The sequence below is a fragment of the Sycon ciliatum genome, chromosome 1 (genome assembly GCF_964019385.1).
Source record: "Sycon ciliatum chromosome 1, ocSycCili1.1, whole genome shotgun sequence".
NCBI classification, from domain to species: Eukaryota; Metazoa; Porifera; class Calcarea; order Leucosolenida; family Sycettidae; genus Sycon; species Sycon ciliatum.
This window is the reverse complement of record NC_088643.1, coordinates 81,926,666-81,947,584: the sequence shown is the minus strand read 5'-3', so window position 1 is coordinate 81,947,584 and position 20,919 is coordinate 81,926,666. Positions and strand designations below refer to the sequence as shown.

At 47.6% G+C, this 20,919-nt stretch overlaps 3 protein-coding genes across 3 annotated transcripts; all 3 read left to right on the top strand.

The window, feature by feature from the left end:
• The first annotated feature begins 1,419 nt into the window (after nt 1-1,419).
• LOC135808140 (dentin sialophosphoprotein-like) lies at nt 1,420-1,896 on the top strand. Its single transcript, XM_065321288.1, has one exon. The coding sequence runs from the start codon at nt 1,420-1,422 to the stop codon at nt 1,894-1,896; it is 477 nt and encodes a 158-aa protein (XP_065177360.1).
• A 9,371-nt stretch (nt 1,897-11,267) lies between these two features.
• On the top strand, nt 11,268-11,744 carry LOC135808133 (dentin sialophosphoprotein-like). Its single transcript, XM_065321282.1, has one exon. The coding sequence runs from the start codon at nt 11,268-11,270 to the stop codon at nt 11,742-11,744; it is 477 nt and encodes a 158-aa protein (XP_065177354.1).
• An 8,487-nt stretch (nt 11,745-20,231) lies between these two features.
• LOC135808126 (dentin sialophosphoprotein-like) lies at nt 20,232-20,708 on the top strand. Its single transcript, XM_065321276.1, has one exon. The coding sequence runs from the start codon at nt 20,232-20,234 to the stop codon at nt 20,706-20,708; it is 477 nt and encodes a 158-aa protein (XP_065177348.1).
• The last annotated feature ends 211 nt before the right edge of the window (nt 20,709-20,919 follow it).

Below are 20,919 nucleotides of genomic sequence, written 5' to 3'. Positions count from 1 at the left end.
GAAAACTAATAATATCTGCGCTACTTAGCCACATTCACCCTTTAACTGTGCGAAGTTCAGTTCAGGTCAATCGGCAAGAGGGTCTCCGTGCAGGTGAAAGGGTCAGAGACACACACATACACGCACACACACACACTAACACATACCAATCTATGACACAGTCATCTCCAACTGACGTGCTGAGAAATGTCGCTTTAGAAGCGCTGCACCACCGACTGCTGGCAATGGAGGTGAACTTTGTGTGCACTGAGTGTGTCATGGACGTGCAGATCAATAGACATCAAGAAACCCTCACATTAGGTGGTGACATAAGATCCTTCTCGCTGTCGTTTCCCCGCGTGTCCACCGGTGAAGCGATCTTGATTTTCATATCTTATCATAGTAGCCAAGCGCTGCGACACGTCGGAGACGAAAGCCAATGTAGGTGTTTCGGCCAGCGATTATGCCTGCTCATGGCTGAGCAAGTATGATGCTCGGCACCCAGCGTCACACGGATGAAGGTATACTGATCTGGTATAGGACTATACTATAGCAGCAGTACTAATACATGATTATAGAGAATACAGTCATGTATGTGTGTTCAACTTATACATGCAGTGTCAGTGATTATTTCGTAAACCAGTGCCGCTTTAAACATGGGTTGCTGTTGCTGCCGGAACAACACCAGTGAGTCTCCCTCCGGCAACGACGAAGACCCTTGAGATAAGCGACTTTGAGTCGTGCTCACAGGTCGCGTGGTGTTGACGCTGCAGGTCAAGTTAGACATTTGTAAGGGGACGGAGCTTAGCTTTAGTCGTTCCAAAGCTGAGCATTGACAAGGTTTGAACCGATCACTCGACCGGGACGAATGACACGAAACCGGCGGGAGTATTGTTGAAACCGTCGACGGGAACTGCTATAGTGGAGCAAATGTCGTCGATAGCACCTCTCCAAGGCCTTCACGGTGTTTAGTATAGTCGCTGTTTCATGGTGTTCGTCGCAAGGCGGACAGCTGCACGAAACGTTTCTATCGGCGTGCTGAAGTGTGAGATTATACAGGTGTATACTCAGGCTTAACTTATCCCACCGACTGGGGTCACGCTGAATAATAAACGAGATCGATGACCGAATTCTATTCACCTCATTGTTGGTGCACATTCATAGCTTTTCACCACTTTGGCGAAATGTTGGAGACAGCCATCATAATCCCAATGTATCCACATTTTGTGTTTGTGGATAGTCATCAAATTTCGGTGGCGATGCGCAGACGCCTATAGCAGCGCATCGCATGATCAATGATATAAAAGACAAAGTCAGATCGACGTTAGAGCATCAGTTACCCTTGAGAACTCCAAACGACCTTCTCTTCGTCTGCTCAGAACTATCTTTCTCTGATTTTTGTTCATATTCGTTGGCGTACCTAAGTATCATCTCCCGAAAATGAAGAGCTTTGTTGTGTTGGCCTTGTTGGGTTGCTTGTGTGCCCTGGTGATTAATGTCTCGTCCCGGAGTGTGGGAAAGAACATCCTGGCCCGTAGTGATAGTGATGATAGCAGTGATGATAGCAGTGATAGTGCTGCCATGGATACAGGAATTGGAGAGAGCGACAGCAGTGATGGTGGCGATGATTCCTCGGACGACAGTGATGATAGCAACAGCGAAAACGGCAGTGATAGCGAAGACTCTGAGAATGGTAGCAATTCAGATGACAGCGACAGTGATGATGGCTCGGCTGTGCAAGCCCAACAACCTGCTGTTATCATGCCTGCAGTTCCGGAGACTCCCAGGCCCCCAATTCTCATCACACAACCCGAAGACTTGGACAAAGATGCGCCTGAAACTAACGCACCAACGGAAGCTCTTGTGGTGGACCCACCAACTTCTGCTGCTCCTCTCGACAAGGATGCTCCCCAGTAATCTGGAAGCTTTGCAACGCACTCAACCTCCGTCTACAATCGATCCCCTTCCATCTAACCGACACCAGCTCAATGTACTAATCAAGTATGGAATTGTATGGCTGTGTGGTAAGTTGAGTGAGCTCACCACGAATACACCTGCACTTGGCACAAGCAAATCCATAAAAACTAAATTCAGAGTGTTACCGTACCTTTATACTACGGGTTTCTTGAAAACCCGTCCGAATTGATAGCATCATCTTGCCCTTGCCTTGATCTATAATTTTGGACTTCTGCCGTGAGCACATAATCGATAGTAAGATAATGGCGGCCATTCTTACATTATGCGTAACCCTAAGACTAACCCTACGCCCCCCCCCCCCAATTTGGCTAATGAAGTGATTATAGAAGCCGCCCAGAGGTACACATTCTTAACTAAATTTTGATTTCTAACTCAGGTGTAAATGTCGCGTTGAGCGCGCATCCTCCCATCTGCCTGGCGATGACACATTGAGCAGCCTAGACATGTTTCTAAGATGAAATTCTATCCGGACAGTTATCGAATCTTTCGCTCCTTGCTTCCTCTATGATAGCATACTACTCCAGGCTTACCATGCATGTATTGTGCATCTCCATATTCACCTCTAGAGCTCTATCCCTACGTACTCACTTACAAGTATTCTCACCATCCGCTAACTTCTCTGATAATTAATCTGATTGATTAATTAACGCTATTAAAAGTGTGTGTATTCCTAAGTTGACTTTTCATTGTCACATAAACACATTAATTTGGTGATAACACTAACACTATTCTTATCATAACAATCCTCATACCCGAACAGCACCTTCCACGTTGAGCGTGATAGCATGAAACACCATAGTATTATGCATGTATGTGTAGCGAAAGATAAGCGGCATGTGGGAGCATTCCTGAGCCTGTAAATAGTTGTGGGAATCTCAGAAACACGAAGTTAACGTGTACATGTGCATGTATATATGATAAGGAATTCATTTACAAATCATGGCTGCCTGTTGGATCCTGGAACTGGCCGTTACCACGGGCAAGACTAGCTTTTAAAACATTGAAAGACACGGTGCATTTCATTTGGCATTGAAAGCAATCTGGCGCACAATGTTTTGAGTGTGAGACTGTGACATCAGGCTCCCACACACTAGAATGGAAATACTCTGACGCCCCATAAAAGAGGCTTCTCATCGTCATACCAAGAGTCCATAACTCCATGGACTCTTGGTCATACTCTGAAGCCTTTGTCTGATCAATCCGGAACCACCCAATGAAATTCTTTTCGAAATAGGCCATGATATTTTCTGCTCCGTCGATATCTGAAAACTCCGCCTCAAGTACTATGAAAGAAACACCCTTCGACACGGTCGTTCAGGAACCTGGCTGTGGTGGCTGCGATAGCACCGATCTGAAAATCTCACCGTACATGTATGGCTGGGCTGCAGAGCAGTGGTAGCTGTCAAAGCTTGTTGTACTCTGTCGTACATCGCCCTTGTCTTGTGGGCAACAGGCAAAAGTCTGCCGGCAGGTCTTTTTCGTCACGCCTTGCCATGGCTGTGTGAAGCTGGGTGAATAGTAGCGGAACACATTCGAACATGCCATCCATATGCCACACCGGGGGTGAATGCAGCATCTGCATGCCACCTGGGCTTCAGTTTTTCAAGCGGATTTCAAGATGGAAGGTGACGAACTACCGAACTAAACTGGATTGACCGAAGGAGGGCGGCCGAAGTTGGTGAAATCAGGATTCGGGTGCTTCGAAGTATTTTCAGGACAAACGTCATGGATCGGAGGAGAGCATATCTGCTGCAAATCCAAACGGGTGTTTCTTCTCAACAACAAAGTTCTAGTAGCGAAGAGATACTAGCAACGTGGAAGACCGGGAAAAGGTGAAAATGGATGTGAAATGTGTGTGCGTTCACACGTACAATGACGTTGGCTATGTCTTCCGTTGGGGGGGGGGGGGGGGGGGGGGGAGGGGGGATCCCCATGCATGCTGTGTGAAACATCGTGTTCAGGTCCAAACACAATGATGATAGCTTTTAACCTTATGAGGACATTATCCCTGCTGAAGCCAGTGAACACTGAGGATTTGTTGTTACAATGATTGAACTGCACATACTGGAATTGACCGGACTTTGACATGAGTAACGCCAATTCATATGCCACCAAGGGAGTACTTGGACCATGATTTTACGTAACGTTTCGACTGGTGAAGGTGTGAAGTTAGTGGGACTCTCATGAACGGATACAGCATTATCACGGCGTATGGACATTTTCTATCACCTCCATCTGCTGTATAGTCATTGGCATAGAGGTGAAACACACGAAGTTCGAACACATTTCCTTGTGGCACCTTTCACCCTTTGAGTCACGAGTCAAAGAACTCCTTATCGGTGGACGACACCTTTAGGTCATAAGCCTTATGACCGTATCAGCTGTGTGGAACCTGCAGCTTGCTGATCTCCTCGTCATCGGGGTATGTATAAGATGAAGTCACCTATGCTATCTTGTGAGACGAGTGCATTTTGCAAGTCGATGAATATGTGCAGCAGGTAAATACAGCTGAGCAAAGCATAACACATCAACACCACCATAGCAACAAAATCATGCTGAAGTCTAGAGTGAACTGCTTGTAGACTTAGTACGCTAAATGCACGCACGTTGTTGTTGGCATTGAAAACTAATTATCTGCGCTACTTAGCCACATTCACCCTTTAACTGTGCGAAGTTCAGTTCAGGTCAATCGGCAAGAGGGTCTCCGTGCAGGTGAAAGGGACAGACACACACACTAACACACACGCATCTATTATTGACACAGTCATCGTCAGCTGACGTGCAGAGAAACGTCGCTTTAGCAGCTCTGCACCACCGACTGCTGGCAATGCATGTCAACGTGTGTGCACTGAGGGTGTCTTGAACGGGGAGATCAATAGACATCAAGAAACCCTCGCATTAGGTGGTGACATGAGGTACTTCTCGCTGTCGTGTACCCGTGTGTCCACCGGTGAAGCCATCTTGATTTTCATATCTTATCATAGTAGCCAAGTGCTGCGACACGTCGGAGACGAAAGCCAATGTAGGTGTTTCGGCCAGCGATTATGCCTGCCCATGGCAGAGCAAAAATGATGCTCGGCACCCAGCGTCACACGGATGAAGGTATACTGATCTGGTATAGGACTATAATTGTTGGTATTGCACCCAAAATTGAGGTGCAATTTGTAATGGTCTCCTACTGTCGAGGCTATAACTTTGCTTTCCCTGGTCCAAATCAACTCTAGTTTTCTGCATACGATTCCTGGTGCTCCTGGCAATCAGATAGTACCACAAACAAAAATATGACTTTTTTGTGATAAGGTCTGTTTTCTCATCTGACGGCTCCTATAGCAGCAGTACTAATGCTGTATATGATATAGAGAATAATTATGTGTGTTATATATGCAGTGACAGTGACTATTTCGTAAACCAGTGCCGCTTTAAACATGGGTTGCTGTTGCTGCCGGAACAACACCAGCCTCCGGCAACGACGCTTGAGGACCCTTGAGATAAGCGACTTTGAGTCGTGCTCACAGGTCGCGTGGCGTTGACGCTGCATATCAAGGTAGACATTTGGAAGGGGATCTTGGCTTTAGTCGTTCCAAAGCTGAACATTGACAAGGTTTGAACCGATCACTCGACCGGGACGAATGACACGAAACCGGCGGGAGTATTGTTGAAACCGTCGACGGGAACTGCTATAGTGGCTGTAATACACAGGGAAATGACGGGCACAAATCTCGTCGATAGCACCTCTCCAAGACCTGCACAGTGTTTAGTATAGTCGCTGTTTCATGGTGTTCGTCGCAAGGTGGACAGCTGCATAAAACGTTCCTATCGGCGTGCTGAAGCTTGAGATTGTACAGGTGTATACTCAGGCTTAGCTTATCCCACCGACTGGGGTCACGCTGAATAATGAACGAGATCGATGACCGAATTCTATTCACCTCATTGTTGGTGCACATTCATAGCTTTTCACCACCTTGGTGAAATGTTGGAGAGAGCCATCATAATCCCAATTTATCCACATTTTGTGTTTGTTGATAGTCATCGAATTTCGGTGGCGATGCACAGACGCCTATAGCAGCGCATTGCATGATCAATGGTATAAAAGACAAAGTCAGATCGACGTTAGAGCATCAGTTACCCTTGATAACTCCACACGACCTTCTCTTCGTCTGCTCAGAACTATCGTTCTCTGATTTCTGTTCATATTCGTTGGCGTACCTAAGTATCATCTCCCGAAAATGAAGAGCTTTGTTGTGTTGGCCTTGTTGGGTTGCTTGTGTGCCCTGGTGATTAATGTCTCGTCCCGGAGTGTGGGAAAGAACATCCTGGCCCGAAGTGATAGTGATGATAGCAGTGATGATAGCAGTGATAGTGCTGCCATGAATTCAGGAATGGGAGAGAGCGACAGCAGTGATGGTGGTGATGACTCCTCGGACGACAGTGATGATAGCAATAGCGAAAACGGCAGTGATAGCGAAGACTCTGAGAATGGTAGCAATTCAGATGACAGCAACAGTGATGATGGCTCGGCTGTGCAAGCCCAACAACCTGCTGTTATCGTGCCTGCAGTTCCAGAGACTCCCAGGCCCCCAATTCTCATCACACAACCCGAAGACTTGGACAAAGATGCGCCTGAAACTAACGCACCAACGGAAGCTCTTGTGGTGGACCCACAAACTCCTGCTGCTCCTCTCGACAAGGATGCTCCTCAGTAACCAGGAAGCTTTGCAACGCACTCAGCCTCCGTCTACAATCGAACCCCTCCCATCTAACCGTCACCAGCTCACTAGATCAATTAAGTATAACTATGGAATGGTGTGGCTGTGTGGTAAGTTAGAGTGAGCTCACCACGAATACACCTGCACCACTTGGCAAAAGCAAATCAATAACAACTAAATTCATAGTGTTACCGTACATTCATACTACAGGTTTCTTGAAAACCCGTCCGAATTGATAGCATCATCTTGCCCTTGCCTTGATTTATGATTTTGGACTTCTGCCTTGAGCACATAATCGACAATAAGATAATGGCGGCAATTCTTGCATTATGCGTAACACCAAGACTAACCCTACGCCCCCCCCCCCCCAAGTTGGCTAATGAAGTGATTTTAGAAGCCGCCCAGAGGTACAAATTCTAAACTTAATTTGATTTCTCACTCAGATGTAAAGGTCGCGTTGACCGCGTATCCTCCCATCTGCCTAGCAATGACACATTGAGCAGTCTGGACATGTCTCTAAGATGAATTTTTTTCCCGACAGTTATCGAATCTTTCGCTCTTTGCTTCCTCTGTGATAGCATACTACTCCAGGCTTACCATGCATGTATTGTGTGTCTCCATATTCATCTCTATCCCTACGTACTCACTTACAAGTATTCTCACCATCCGCTTACTTCTCTGAAAATTAATCTGATTGATTAATTAACGCTATTAAAATTGTGTGTATTCCTAAGCTGACTTTTCATTGTCACATAAACACATTAATTTGGTGATAACACTAACACTCTTCTTATCATAACAATCCTCATACCCGAACAGCACCTTCCACGTTGAGCGTGATAGCATGAAACACCATAATCATTATCACGCATGTATGTGTAGCGAAAGATGAGCGGCATGTCGGAGCATTCCTGAGCCTGTAAATAGTTGTAAATAGTTGTGGGAATCTCAGAAACACGAAGTGAACGTGTACATGTAGATGTATATATGAAAAGGAATTCATTTACAAATCATAGCTTCCTGTTGGACCATGGAACTTGCCGTTACCACCGGAAAGACTAGCTTTTAAAACATTGAAAGACACGATGCATTTTATTTGGCATTGAAAGCAATTGGGCACACATGTTTTGAGTGTGAGACTGTGACATCAGGCTCCCACACACTAGAATGGCAATACTCTGAAGCTCCATCAAAGAGGCTCCTCATCGTCCATAACCCCATAGACTCTTGGTCATACTCTGAAGCCTTTGTCAGATCAATCCGGAACCATCCAATGAAATTCTTTTCGAAATAGGCCATGATACGTTCTGCTCGGCCGATATCTGAAAACTCTGCCTCAAGTACTATGAAAGAAACACCTTTCGACACGGGCGTTCAGGAACCTGGCTGTGGTGGCCGCTATCACCGATCTGACAATCTCAGCGTATATGGCTGGGTTGCAGAGGGTACGCTTTCCAACGGCCAAAGAGAGTTGGAAAGTTTGTATCTTTGTGGGTAATTTGAACATTTGGGTTCATGAAAAATCGCACCGATTTTGGGATTTCTCCACAACTTTTTGCTTCAGCAAAAATGTTGTGCTGGACCGCATTCCTGTCACTTCGCAGTGGCTTTTCGTTGGTGCAGTTTGTATCCCACCCTCCCACCACTGACTTCTGGGTGTGTGTAACTGTTTATCGATATAATACAATAAGATATTATCTTATTGGTTTTCTTATTCAGTTATTGGCCATGTGGCTGTTGCAGTTACGACTGCTTTTCTTTTTTAGTTTTTTAAAAACAACTTAGGGGTGGTGTGTGCGTCGTGGGCCATTGTAGGGTTACATACTGCTTCAGATTGTATGGCTAGTGACAGGGGGGTTGAGTCTGCAGGGGAAGAATAAAGTGATTGAACTGAAGCTGGATGATAACCGTGTGGTGAGTGTGTGGGGGTTTCGAAATGCCGTCCTGGGGCAGGGATGTCGGTCCTTTAACTTGGACGGGTGTTTTTTACATTCATTGTAACATGTCGTTTCTGTGTGTTTTGCTGTGCGACTACAGTAGCAGCAGTGTCTTGTGCTTATTTTTTCTTATCAGGCCCTATGCATACAATTATTCAAGAAAAAAAGAAAAAGAAAAAAAATCAGGAAGAAGATAATAATATCAATAATAAAGCCATTGCCGAGCCACCGTGCTCACAGCAGAGACTTCTGTGTGTGTTATTGTTGTGAAAGTGAATTCAGCATCTGCATGCCACCTGGGCTTCAGTTTTTCAAGCGGATTGGAAGGTGACGAACTACCGAACTAAACTGGATTGACCAAAGGAGGGCGACGGAAGTTGGTGAAATCAGGATTCGGGTGCTTTGAAGTATTTTCAGGACAAACGTGGACTGGAGGAACGTATCTATAGGTAATCCAAATGGGTGTACATGTATGGGAAATGTGTGTGCGTTCACACGTGCTATGACGTTGGCTATTTCTTCCGTTTGGGGGGGGGGGGGGGGGATCCCCATGCATGCTGTGTGAAACATCGTGTTCAGGTCCAAACACAATGACGATAGTGTGCCCTCGTTTGTAACGTTAGGAGGACATTCTCACTGCTGAAGCCGGTGAATACTGAAGATTTGTTGTTACAATGATTGAATTGCACGTACTGGAATTGTCCGAGCGTGTACATGTATAACATCAATTCATGTGCCACCAAGGGAGTACTTGGAGCCATGATTAGACGTAACGTTTAGACTCGTCAAGGTGTGGAGTTAGTGGGACACTCATGAACAGACACAGCATTATCACGGTGTATGGACATTTACTTTCGTCCTAGTTGGCATGGAGGTGAAACACACGAAATTCGAACACATTTCCTTGTGGCACCTTTCACCCTTTGAGTCACGAGTCAAAGAAATCCTTATCTATGGACGACACCTTTAGGTCATAAGCCTTATGACCGTATCAGCTGTGTGGAACCTGCAGCTTGCTGATCTCCTCGTCATCGGCGTATGTATAGAATGAAGTCGCCTATGCTATCTTGTGAGACGAGTGCATTGTGCAAGTCGATGCACATGTACAGCAGGTAAATACAGCTGGGCAAAGCATAACACATCAACACCACCATAGCAACAAAATCATGCTGAAGTCTAGAGTGAACTACTTGCAGACTTAGTACACTAAATGCACGCACGTTGTTATAGGCATTGAAAACTAATTATCTGCGCTACTCAGCCACATTCACCCTTTTAGGCTTTAGGCTTTAGTGCGAAGTTCAGTTCAAATCAATCGGCAAGAGGGTCTCCGTGCATTTGAAAGGGACAGACACACACACTATTCACTAACACACACGCATCTATGACACAGTCATCGCCAACTGACGTGCAGAGAAACGTCGCTTTAGCAGCTCTGCACCACCGACTGCTGGCAATGCAAGTCAATGATTATGTGTGTGCACTGAGGGTGTCTTGGACGGGGAGATCAATAGACATCAAGAAACCCTCGCATTAGGTGGTGACATGAGGTCCTTCTCGCTGTCGTGTAACCGTGTGTCCACCGGTGAAGCCATCTTGATTTTCTTATCATAGTAGTCAAGAGCCGCGACACGTCGGAGACGAAAGCCAATGTAGGTATTTCGGCCAGCGATTATGCCTGCTCATGGCTGAGCAAGAATGATGCTCGGCACCCAGCGTCACACGGATGAAGGTATACTGATCTGGTATAGGACTATACTATAACAGTAGTACTGATACTGTATACATGATGATATAGAGAATATGTGTGTTATATATGCAGTGCCAGTGACTATTTCGCAAACCAGTGCCGCTTTAAACATTAAACATGGGTTGATGTTGCTGCCGGAACAACACCAGCCTCCGGCCACGACGCCTGAGGACCCTTTTGATAAGCGACTTTGAGTCGTGCTCACAGGTCGCGTGGCGTTGACGCTGCAGATCAAGGTAGACATTTGGAAGGGGACCTTGGCTTTAGTCGTTCCAAAGCTGAGCATTGACAAGGTTTGAACCGATCACTCGACCGGGACGAATGACACGAAACCGGCGGGAGTATTGTTGAAACCGTCGACGGGAACTGCTATAGTGGCTGTAATACACAGGGAAATGACGGGAGAAAATCTCGTCGATAGCACCTCTCCAAGACCTGCACAGTGTTTACTATAGTCGCTGTTTCATGGTGTTCGTCGGAAGGTTGATAGCTGCATAAAACGTTCCTATCGGCGTGCTGAAGCGTGAGATTGTACAGGTGTATACTCAGGCTTAACTTATCCCACCGAATGGGGTCACGCTGAATAATAAACGAGATCGATGACCGAATTCCATTCACTTCATTGTTGGTGCACATTCATAGCTTTTCATGACCTTGGCGAAATGTTGGAGAGAGCCATCATAATCCCAATTTATCCACATTTTGTGTTTGTGGATAGTCATCGAATTTCGGTGGTGATGCACAGACGCCTATAGCAGCGCATTGCATGATCAATGGTATAAAAGACAAAGTCAGATCGACGTTAGAGCATCAGTTACCCTTGAGAACTCCAAAAGACCTTTTCTTCGTCTGCTCATAACTATCGTTCTCTGATTTTTGTTCATACTCGTTGCCGTGCCGAAGTATCATCTCCCGAAAATGAAGAGCTTTGTTGTGTTGGCCTTGTTGGGTTGCTTGTGTGCCCTGGTGATTAATGTCTCGTCCCGGAGTGTGGGAAAGAACATCCTTGCCCGAAGTGATAGTGATGATAGCAGTGATGATAGCAGTGATAGTGCTGCCATGGATACAGGAATGGGAGAAAGCGACAGCAGTGATGGTGGTGATGATTCCTCGGACGACAGTGATGATAGCAATAGCGAAAACGGGAGTGATAGCGAAGACTCGGAGAATGGTAGCAATTCAGATGACAGCGACAGTGATGATGGCTCGGCCGTGCAAGCCCAACAACCTGCTGTTATCGTGCCTGCAGTTCCGGAGACTCCCAGGCCCCCAATTCTCATCACACAGCCCGAAGACTTGGACAAAGATGCGCCTGAAACCAACGCACCAACGGAAGCTCTTGTGGTGGACCCACCAACTTCTGCTGCTCCTCTCGACAAGGATGCTCCTCAGTAACCAGGAAGCTTTGCAACACACTCATCCTCCGTCTACAATCGAACCCCTCCCATCTAACCGTCACCAGCTCAATGTACCAATCAAGTATGGAATGGTATGGCTGTGTGGTAAGTTAGAGTGAGCTCACCACGAATACACCTGCACCACTTGGCGCAAGCAAATCAATAACAACTAAATTCATAGTGTTATCGTACATTCATACTACAGGTTTCTTGAAAACCCGTCCGAATTGATAGCATCATCTTGCCCTTGCCTTGATTTATGATTTTGAACTTCTGCCTTGAGCACATAATCGACAGTAAGATAATGGCGGCAATTCTTACATTATGCGTAATCCTAAGACTAACCCTACGCCTCCCCCGCCCCCCCCCCCCCAAGTTGGCTAATGAAGTGATTTTAGAAGCCGCACAGAGGTACAAATTCTAAACTTAATTTGATTTCTTACTCAGGTGTAAAGGTCGCGTTGAGCGCGCATCCTCCCATCTGCCTGGCGATGACATATTGAGCAGCCTAGACATGTTTCTAAGATGAAATTCTATCCCGACAGTTATCGAATCTTTCGCTCCTTGCTTCCTCTGTGATAGCATACTACTCCAGACTTACCATGCATGTATTGTGCATCTCCATATTCATCTCTATCCCTACGTACTCACTTACAAGTATTCTCACCATCCGCTAACTTCTCTGAAAATTAATCTGATTGATTAATTAACGCTATTAAAATTGTGTGTATTCCTAAGTTGACTTTTCATTGTCACATAAACACATTAATTTGGCGATAACACTAACACTCTTCTTATCATAACAATCCTCATACCCGAACAGCACCTTCCACGTTGAGCGTGATAGCATGAAACACCATAATTATTATGCATGTATGTGTAGCGAAAGATAAGCGGCATGTGGGAGCATTCCTGAGCCTGTAAATAGTTGTGGGAAGCTCAGAAACACGAAGGTTACGTGTACATGTACATGTACATGTATATATGATAAGGAATTCATTTACAAATCATGGCTGCCTGTTGGATCCTGGAACTGGCCGTTTCCACGGGCAAGACTAGCTTTTAAAACATTGAAAGACACGGTGCATTTGTTGTTGTTGTTGTTGTGTTTATTTTAATTCGCAAACCAAACGGGCAGATCTGCCCAATGAAAAGGTGGCGAATGCAGATAGAAAGCAGTAATAAATGAAATTGGGGACTGATGTAATTAGGATAGAGGTGGAGAAAAACTAAGCCAGCTGATCATCAAACAGGACGTCTGGTACTCTAGGTACTAAGGCCAGTAAGTGTGTGCGGGATCATGCTGGCGCGGAACTGGCGGAGCGTGGAGATGGCACGTACATCGCTGGGTAATGTGTTCCACAGCTGGGCGCCCCGGAACGCGAGGCAACCCTTGCCGAACCTGGTGGAAACTGGCGGTTGGCGCAGACCCATGGTGGAGTGCAACCTAGTTGGGCCAGCTGCCGAAGGAACTAGGAGGGCTTGCAGTTCAGAACTTGCGTGCTCATTCCGAGACCTCCAGACCAGAACGATGAACTTCTGCCTGAATATCTCGGATACTCTGTAGGTGTCCAATTGCAGCAGGAGGGTACGCGCGGAGGTGTGATGTGAGAGTCCGAAAACCGCCCTTGCCGCCCGATTCTGCATGACTTGTAGCCGATCCAATTGGTTGGCAGTAAGAAGCGGGGAAAACGCATTGGATCCGTACATCAGGTCAGACATGATGATCGCTTTAAAGTAGAGAACTCGGCTCTGATGAGTCAAGCAGCGACGCAACCTCCATAGTGCTCCGATCCTCTGGGCCAGTCGAGCGGTGCAGCGATCAACATGGGGCGTCCATGACAGATCCGAGTCGAGGAGCACTCCAAGATACCTGGCCGCAGTAACGACAGGAATCGGCGTTTCATGACAGTTTACATTGATCGTATGCTGGGGCTGCTGAGGCTGCCTGTTGGGGTATACAGGGATCACTTGGCTCTTGGCTGCATTCAAAATGAGACCACGGGTCTGCAACCAGTCAGCAAGTGCAGAAACCGAGGCCGATAGCGTAGCAGATACCGTGTCCAGGGATGTGCTGCTGCTGATCAGCGCAATGTCATCGGCAAATTGAACTGATGAAGACTGATTAGCTATGGTTGGAACTTCGCGGGTGTAGATACTGAAAAGGATCGGTCCTAGAACAGAACCTTGTGGCACGCCACAGGATGGTGCAGAAATGGCACTCTGATCCCGTCCAATACAGATACGCTGAGTACGGCCCGACAGATAGGCGGAAAACCACTTTAGGGCTGTCCCTGTTATGCCGATATCGAATAGGTCCTGGAGTAGCCGTTCATGACGAACCTTGTCGAATGCCTTTGACATATCTAGAAGGCATATGCCAGTACACAAACGCTTGTCCCGTGCACTAAGAATACGATTTAGCATAAGTACCAGGGCATCCTCCGTTGAGTGGCCTGCGCGGAATGCAAACTGAGTCGTGGGGAGGGTACCAGATATGTCCAGAAACTGGGCTAGCTTCTTTTGTACGACTTTCTCCAAGAGTTTTGATAATATGGGAAGTAGGGACACTGGACGGAAGTTAGTGGGAATAGACGGGTCCCCGGCTTTGAACAGCGGGATAACGTGTGCGAGTTTGAAGGCTGTGGGGACAGTGCCATTGACAAGCGAGGCATTAAACAACGTGGCCACGGACGCAGCTAGGATATCGGCACAGCACTTCAGAAGGTGACCAGGTATCCCGTCGCTTCCTGTTGCTTTGGCAGGATTGATTTGTCGGAGAAGCCGTTCTACTTCGCCAAAAGACACTTGGGGCAATTCTGACATTGCAGTCTGAGGCTGTGGACCTTGCGGTAGCGGGATGCTGTGAGGACGGGCATTGTCTGTTACTACTGCCTGGAAGACTGACGAAACTTCTTCAATGGGGCAAGTAGGCTCCACACGTACTCTCTTCCTGTTCGTAACGGAGTTTATGACGTTCCAGAGCTTACGCGGGTTCTGACTGGACGCGGCACATTGCGCTCGGAAGAAATCATTGCGCTTTCGGCGATAGGCATTTCTGGCGCTTGAGCGTGCTTGCTTGAACTGTACGTGAAGATTCTGGTTTCCCTTATCGCGTAGCCACCGTCGGTGTAGCTGGTTTTTACGTTGGTTGAGCTTGTGGAGCTCTCTGTCGGACCAGGGCGGATGGGATTTGCGGTTGGAGGGTACATAGCGGATGGGTGCATGCTTGTCCACGACAGCCAAGAACTTGGTATGCCACGACGCCCACATGGTGTCCACATCCCGCGTGTTAGTAAAATCATCCAGCCCTGCGGAGCTGACATCCCGACGAAATTCACAGAGGTTCACCGACCGAGTATTTCTCTGAGCTCGGACCCGCTCTACTGCCTGAGGTGACACGCTGCGAGAAACCTGAAGGTGCAGGTTAGCCTCAATCCCAAAGTGGTCGCTAATGGTCAAAGGCAGGACGTGGCACTCACTGATGTCTTGACTAGCTGAAAGAATGAGATCGATAGTTGTACCTGATGGGCACGCCGGTGAGATACGAGTCGGAGCATGAACGTGATTAGTGAGGCCGTAGCAGTTGCAAAGTTCGAGAAATTTCCGGGCGATAGGACAAGGTGGGTAGGGGGTTGAAACATTAACGTTAAAATCGCCAATGACTGTGATGCTTGGGTTGTCCACGAAAGCCCTGTGCAGCTGCTCTTCAAAATTCTGCCAGTACAAGATGGGCTCGTCAGGTGGCCGGTAAAAGCACCCAACTAGTTGTCGCCTTCGTCGCCCTTTGACTTCGATCCAGGACGATTCAATGTTAGCGTCGGAAAGCTCTGGGCGCGGTTTTACCTGGAGTCCGGAACGGAAATAAAAGCATACACCGCCACCTCTGCGCACTGGACGATCGTGCCGTATCACACAGTAACCTGGTATATCAATATCACTGTCTGACGTTGTGCTGTCAAGCCAGGTTTCTGCGACGCCAAATATGTCGAAGTTGTATTGCTGTAGGATATCGGCGACCTCAGCTACTTTGTTTCGAAGACTACAAACATTCAAAAAGCCCAGTCTTATGAAGGACTGTGTCAGTGGGGTAAGGCGGTGAGCAGGGGCAGAACGGTTATTCTGGGTACAAGAGCCATGAGCACTGGGACCTGGGATGCCAGCGCCAGCCCCAGGGGAGAGATGTTGACTGTGTACACTACTAGTAGTTAACTTGGAGGGGGAAAAGCTGGGTGCTAAGGGATTAAGAGACGCCATTAACATTTAAAAAAGATACAGCTAAAGAAATTGTGTTCTGATGATCTATCATTACTAGGGAAAAAGGGATCAGCATGGGGATTAAGAGCAAGTGCAGTAAGTATTAACCGTAATTACCTTCATTGCACTAGTAGCTTCCTCTGCGGGCAGCTTCAACTCTCTCTGCCAGCTTCTTGCGCTCACGGTTTGAACACTCCTTAGCCCACGCAATTTGCGGGTCGTTCAAGGCAGAGGCAGGTGGCTCAGTGCGCCCTGATAGGACAGTGGCGGAGAAGGTGTGTTTGCCTGCTGCCAGTCTGAAGCCATCGTCATCAGGAGAGGGGGCTGTCCCGCTGCTCTTTTCGTTGTCTCCAGGTTGGCTGAAAGCCGGCACATGGTTACTGGTATCAGTTGTGCCAGTGCTGGTCCCATTGGCTAAAAGTGCCTGGCGATAGCTGTTGACTGAGGCAGTGTTCAGCCCTGTGTTGCTAGCTGCACCTGTCTCCACACTGACGACAGCTGGCTCCACAGCGGCTTCTGCGGGCTGGGTAGTCACCGTACCCGTATCAGTGGCTGTACTGACGCTGGGAGGGTTTGTACTCGTACCGGTTGTGTTGCGGTGCTGTGCTTGTGGAAGCTGGGAAGCTGTAGACTGTGCCCCACGGTTGGGACATGCTTTAGCCTCGTGGCCACTGTTGTTGCAGCGCCAACATGTTTGCTGTTGGCCGCGGTGCCATACTCGCAGTTTCAACTGACCTACGGTAACCGTAGATGGAACTGGTGATCGGAGGACCAGGCTGAGAACACGGGTGCCAGTACTTATTTCCAATCCCTCAAACAATACTTTTTTCTGTTGAGGCGACCCAACAATTCGGCCGAATTGGCCCAGCGCAGCACACAATTTACTGTTTTGAAGCCCGACAGGGCACCCAAACACATGCAGATGGGTTAAGTCCACCCCGGAAATCTCGCAGAGCACCTGCTTACCGGAAATCCGGATTCCTGCGTCCAGTATCTTTTCCCGCTCAGCAGAACTCTTCACTGTAACAACGCAATGACCAGGCTTGCCCTGAAGGTCCACCTGGCAGACCTGACATATATCTACCTTACTCTGCTTGAGCGCCTTGGCGTAAAACAAGTGGTCTGCAGACCAGTCCTTCTCAATCCTAAAAGAAAAGGAGGCCGGAGCAGGAGCTCCAAAACTGCCAACCGTCTCCATCGTACACATTTTGCAATTACATTTGGCATTGAAAGCAATCGGGCGCACAATGTTTTGAGTGTGAGACTGTGACATCAGGCTCCCACACACTAGAATGGAAATACTCTGACGCCCCATAAAAGAGGCTTCTCATCGTCATACCAAGAGTCCATAACTCCATGGACTCTTGGTCATACTCTGAAGCCTTTGTCTGATCAATCCGGAACTATCCACTGAAATTCTTTTCGAAATAGGCCATGATATTTTCTGCTCCGTCGATATCTGAAACTCCGCCTCAAGTACTATGAAAGAAACACCCTTCGACACGGTCGTTCAGGAACCTGGCTGTGGTGGCCGCTATAGCACCGATCTGAAAATCTCACCGTGCATGTATGGCTGGGCTGCAGAGCAGTGGTAGCTGTCAAAGCTTGTTGTACTCTGTCGTACATCGCCCTTGTCTTGTGGGCAACAGGCAAAAGTCTGCCGGCAGGTCTTTTTCGTCACGCCTTGCCATGGCTGTGTGAAGCTGGGTGAATAGTAGCGGAACACATTCGAACATGCCATCCATATGCCATACCGGGGGTGAATGCAGCATCTGCATGCCACCTGGGCTTCAGTTTTTCAAGCGGATTTCAAGATGGAAGGTGACGAACTACCGAACTAAACTGGATTGACCGAAGGAGGGCGGCCGAAGTTGGTGAAATCAGGATTCGGGTGCTTCGAAGTATTTTCAGGACAAACGTCATGGATCGGAGGAGAGCATATCTGCTGCAAATCCAAACGGGTGTTTCTTCCCAACAACAAAGTACTAGTAGCGAAGAGATACTAGCAACGTGGAAGACCGGGAAAAGGTGAAAATGGATGTGAAATGTGTGTGCGTTCACACGTACAATGACGTTGGCTATGTCTTCCGTTGGGGGGGGGGGGGGGAGGAGGGGGGGGGGGGATCCCCATGCATGCTGTGTGAAACATCGTGTTCAGGTCCAAACACAATGATGATAGCTTTTAACCTTATGAGGACATTATCCCTGCTGAAGCCAGTGAACACTGAGGATTTGTTGTTACAATGATTGAACTGCACATACTGGAATTGACCGGACTTTGACATGAGTAACACCAATTCATATGCCACCAAGGGAGTACTTGGACCATGATTTTACGTAACGTTTCGACTGGTGAAGGTGTGAAGTTAGTGGGACTCTCATGAACGGATACAGCATTATCACGGCGTATGGACATTTTCTATCGCCTCCATCTGCTGTATAGTCCTTGGCATAGAGGTGAAACACACGAAGTTCGAACACATTTCCTTGTGGCACCTTTCACCCTTTGAGTCACGAGTCAAAGAACTCCTTATCGGTGGACGACACCTTTAGGTCATAAGCCTTATGACCGTATCAGCTGTGTGGAACCTGCAGCTTGCTGATCTCCTCGTCATCGGGGTATGTATAAGATGAAGTCACCTATGCTATCTTGTGAGACGAGTGCATTGTGCAAGTCGATGCACATGTACAGCAGGTAAATACAGCTTGGCAAAGCACAACACATCAACACCACCATAGCAACAAAATCATGCTGAAGTCTAGAGTGAACTACTTGCAGACTTAGTACACTAAATGCACGCACGTTGTTGTGGGCATTGAAAACTAATTATCTGCGCTACTTAGCCACATTCACCCTTTACCTGTGCGAAGTTCAGTTCAGGTCAATCGGCAAGAGGGTCTCCGTGCAGGTGAAAGGGACAGACACACACACTAACACACACGCATCTATTATTGACACAGTCATCGTCAGCTGACGTGCAGAGAAACGTCGCTTTAGCAGCTCTGCACCACCGACTGCTGGCAATGCATGTCAATGTGTGTGCACTGAGGGTGTCTTGAACGGGGAGATCAATAGACATCAAGAAACCCTCGCATTAGGTGGTGACATGAGGTCCTTCTCGCTGTCGTGTACCCGTGTGTCCACCGGTGAAGCCATCTTGATTTTCATATCTTATCATAGTAGCCAAGTGCTGCGACACGTCGGAGACGAAAGCCAATGTAGGTGTTTCGGCCAGCGATTATGCCTGCTCATGGCTGAGCAAGTATGATGCTCGGCACCCAGCGTCACACGGATGTAGGTATACTGATCTGGTATAGGACTATACTATAGCAGCAGTACTAATGCTGTATATGATATAGAGAATAATTATGTGTGTTATATATGCAGTGACAGTGACTATTTCGTAAACCAGTGCCGCTTTAAACATGGGTTGCTGTTGCTGCCGGAACAACACCAGCCTCTGGCAACGACGCTTGAGGACCCTTGAGATAAGCGACTTTGAGTCGTGCTCACAGGTCGCGTGGCGTTGACGCTGCATATCAAGGTAGACATTTGGAAGGGGATCTTGGGTTTAGTCGTTCCAAAGCTGAACATTGACAAGGTTTGAACCGATCACTCGACCGGGACGAATGACACGAAACCGGCGGGAGTATTGTTGAAACCGTCGACGGGAACTGCTATAGTGCCCTGTAATACACAGGGAAATGACGGGAGCAAATCTCGTCGATAGCACCTCTCCAAGACCTGCACAGTGTTTAGTATAGTCGCTGTTTCATGGTGTTCGTCGGAAGGCGGACAGCTGCACAAAACGTTTCTATCGGCGTGCTGAAGCGTGAGATTATACAGGTGTATACTCAGGCTTAACTTATCCCACCGACTGGGATCGCGCTGAATAATGAACGAGATCGATGACCGAATTCTATTCACCTCATTGTTGGTGCACATTCATAGCTTTTCACCACCTTGGTGAAATGTTGGAGAGAGCCATCATAATCCCAATTTATCCACATTTTGTGTTTGTTGATAGTCATCGAATTTCGGTGGCGATGCACAGACGCCTATAGCAGCGCATTGCATGATCAATGGTATAAAAGACAAAGTCAGATCAACGTTAGAGCATCAGTTACCCTTGATAACTCCAAACGACCTTCTCTTCGTCTGCTCAGAACTATCGTTCTCTGATTTTTGTTCATATTCGTTGGCGTACCTAAGTATCATCTCCCGAAAATGAAGAGCTTTGTTGTGTTGGCCTTGTTGGGTTGCTTGTGTGCCCTGGTGATTAATGTCTCGTCCCGGAGTGTGGGAAAGAACATCCTGGCCCGAAGTGATAGTGATGATACCAGTGATGATAGCAGTGATAGTGCTGCCATGGATACAGGAATGGGAGAGAGCGACAGCAGTGATGGTGGCGGTGATTCCTCGGACGACAGTGCTGAAAGCAATAGTGAAAACGGCAGTGATAGCGAAGACCCCGAGAATGGTAGCAATTCAGATGACAGCGACAGTGATGATGGCTCGGCTGTGCAAGCCCAACAACCTGCTGTTATCGTGCCTGCAGTTCCAGAGACTCCCAGGCCCCCAATTCTCATCACACAACCCGAAGACTTGGACAAAGATGCGCCTGAAACTAACGCACCAACGGAAGCTTTTGTGGTGGACCCACCAACTCCTGCTGCTCCTCTCGACAAGGATGCTCCTCAGTAACCAGGAAGCTTTGCAACGCACTCAGCCTCCGTCTACAATCGAACCCCTCCCATCTAACCGTCACCAGCTCACTAGATCAATTAAGTATTAACTATGGAATGGTGTGGCTGTGTGGTAAGTTAGAGTGAGCTCACCACGAATACACCTGCACCACTTGGCAAAAGCAAATCAATAACAACTAAATTCATAGTGTTACCGTACATTCATACTA

What these genes read in the sequence shown, in the direction of transcription:
- LOC135808140 (XM_065321288.1), top strand. Translation starts at nt 1,420, where the DNA reads ATGAAGAGCTTTGTTGTGTTGGCCTTGTTGGGTTGCTTGTGTGCCCTG.
- LOC135808133 (XM_065321282.1), top strand. Translation starts at nt 11,268, where the DNA reads ATGAAGAGCTTTGTTGTGTTGGCCTTGTTGGGTTGCTTGTGTGCCCTG.
- LOC135808126 (XM_065321276.1), top strand. Translation starts at nt 20,232, where the DNA reads ATGAAGAGCTTTGTTGTGTTGGCCTTGTTGGGTTGCTTGTGTGCCCTG.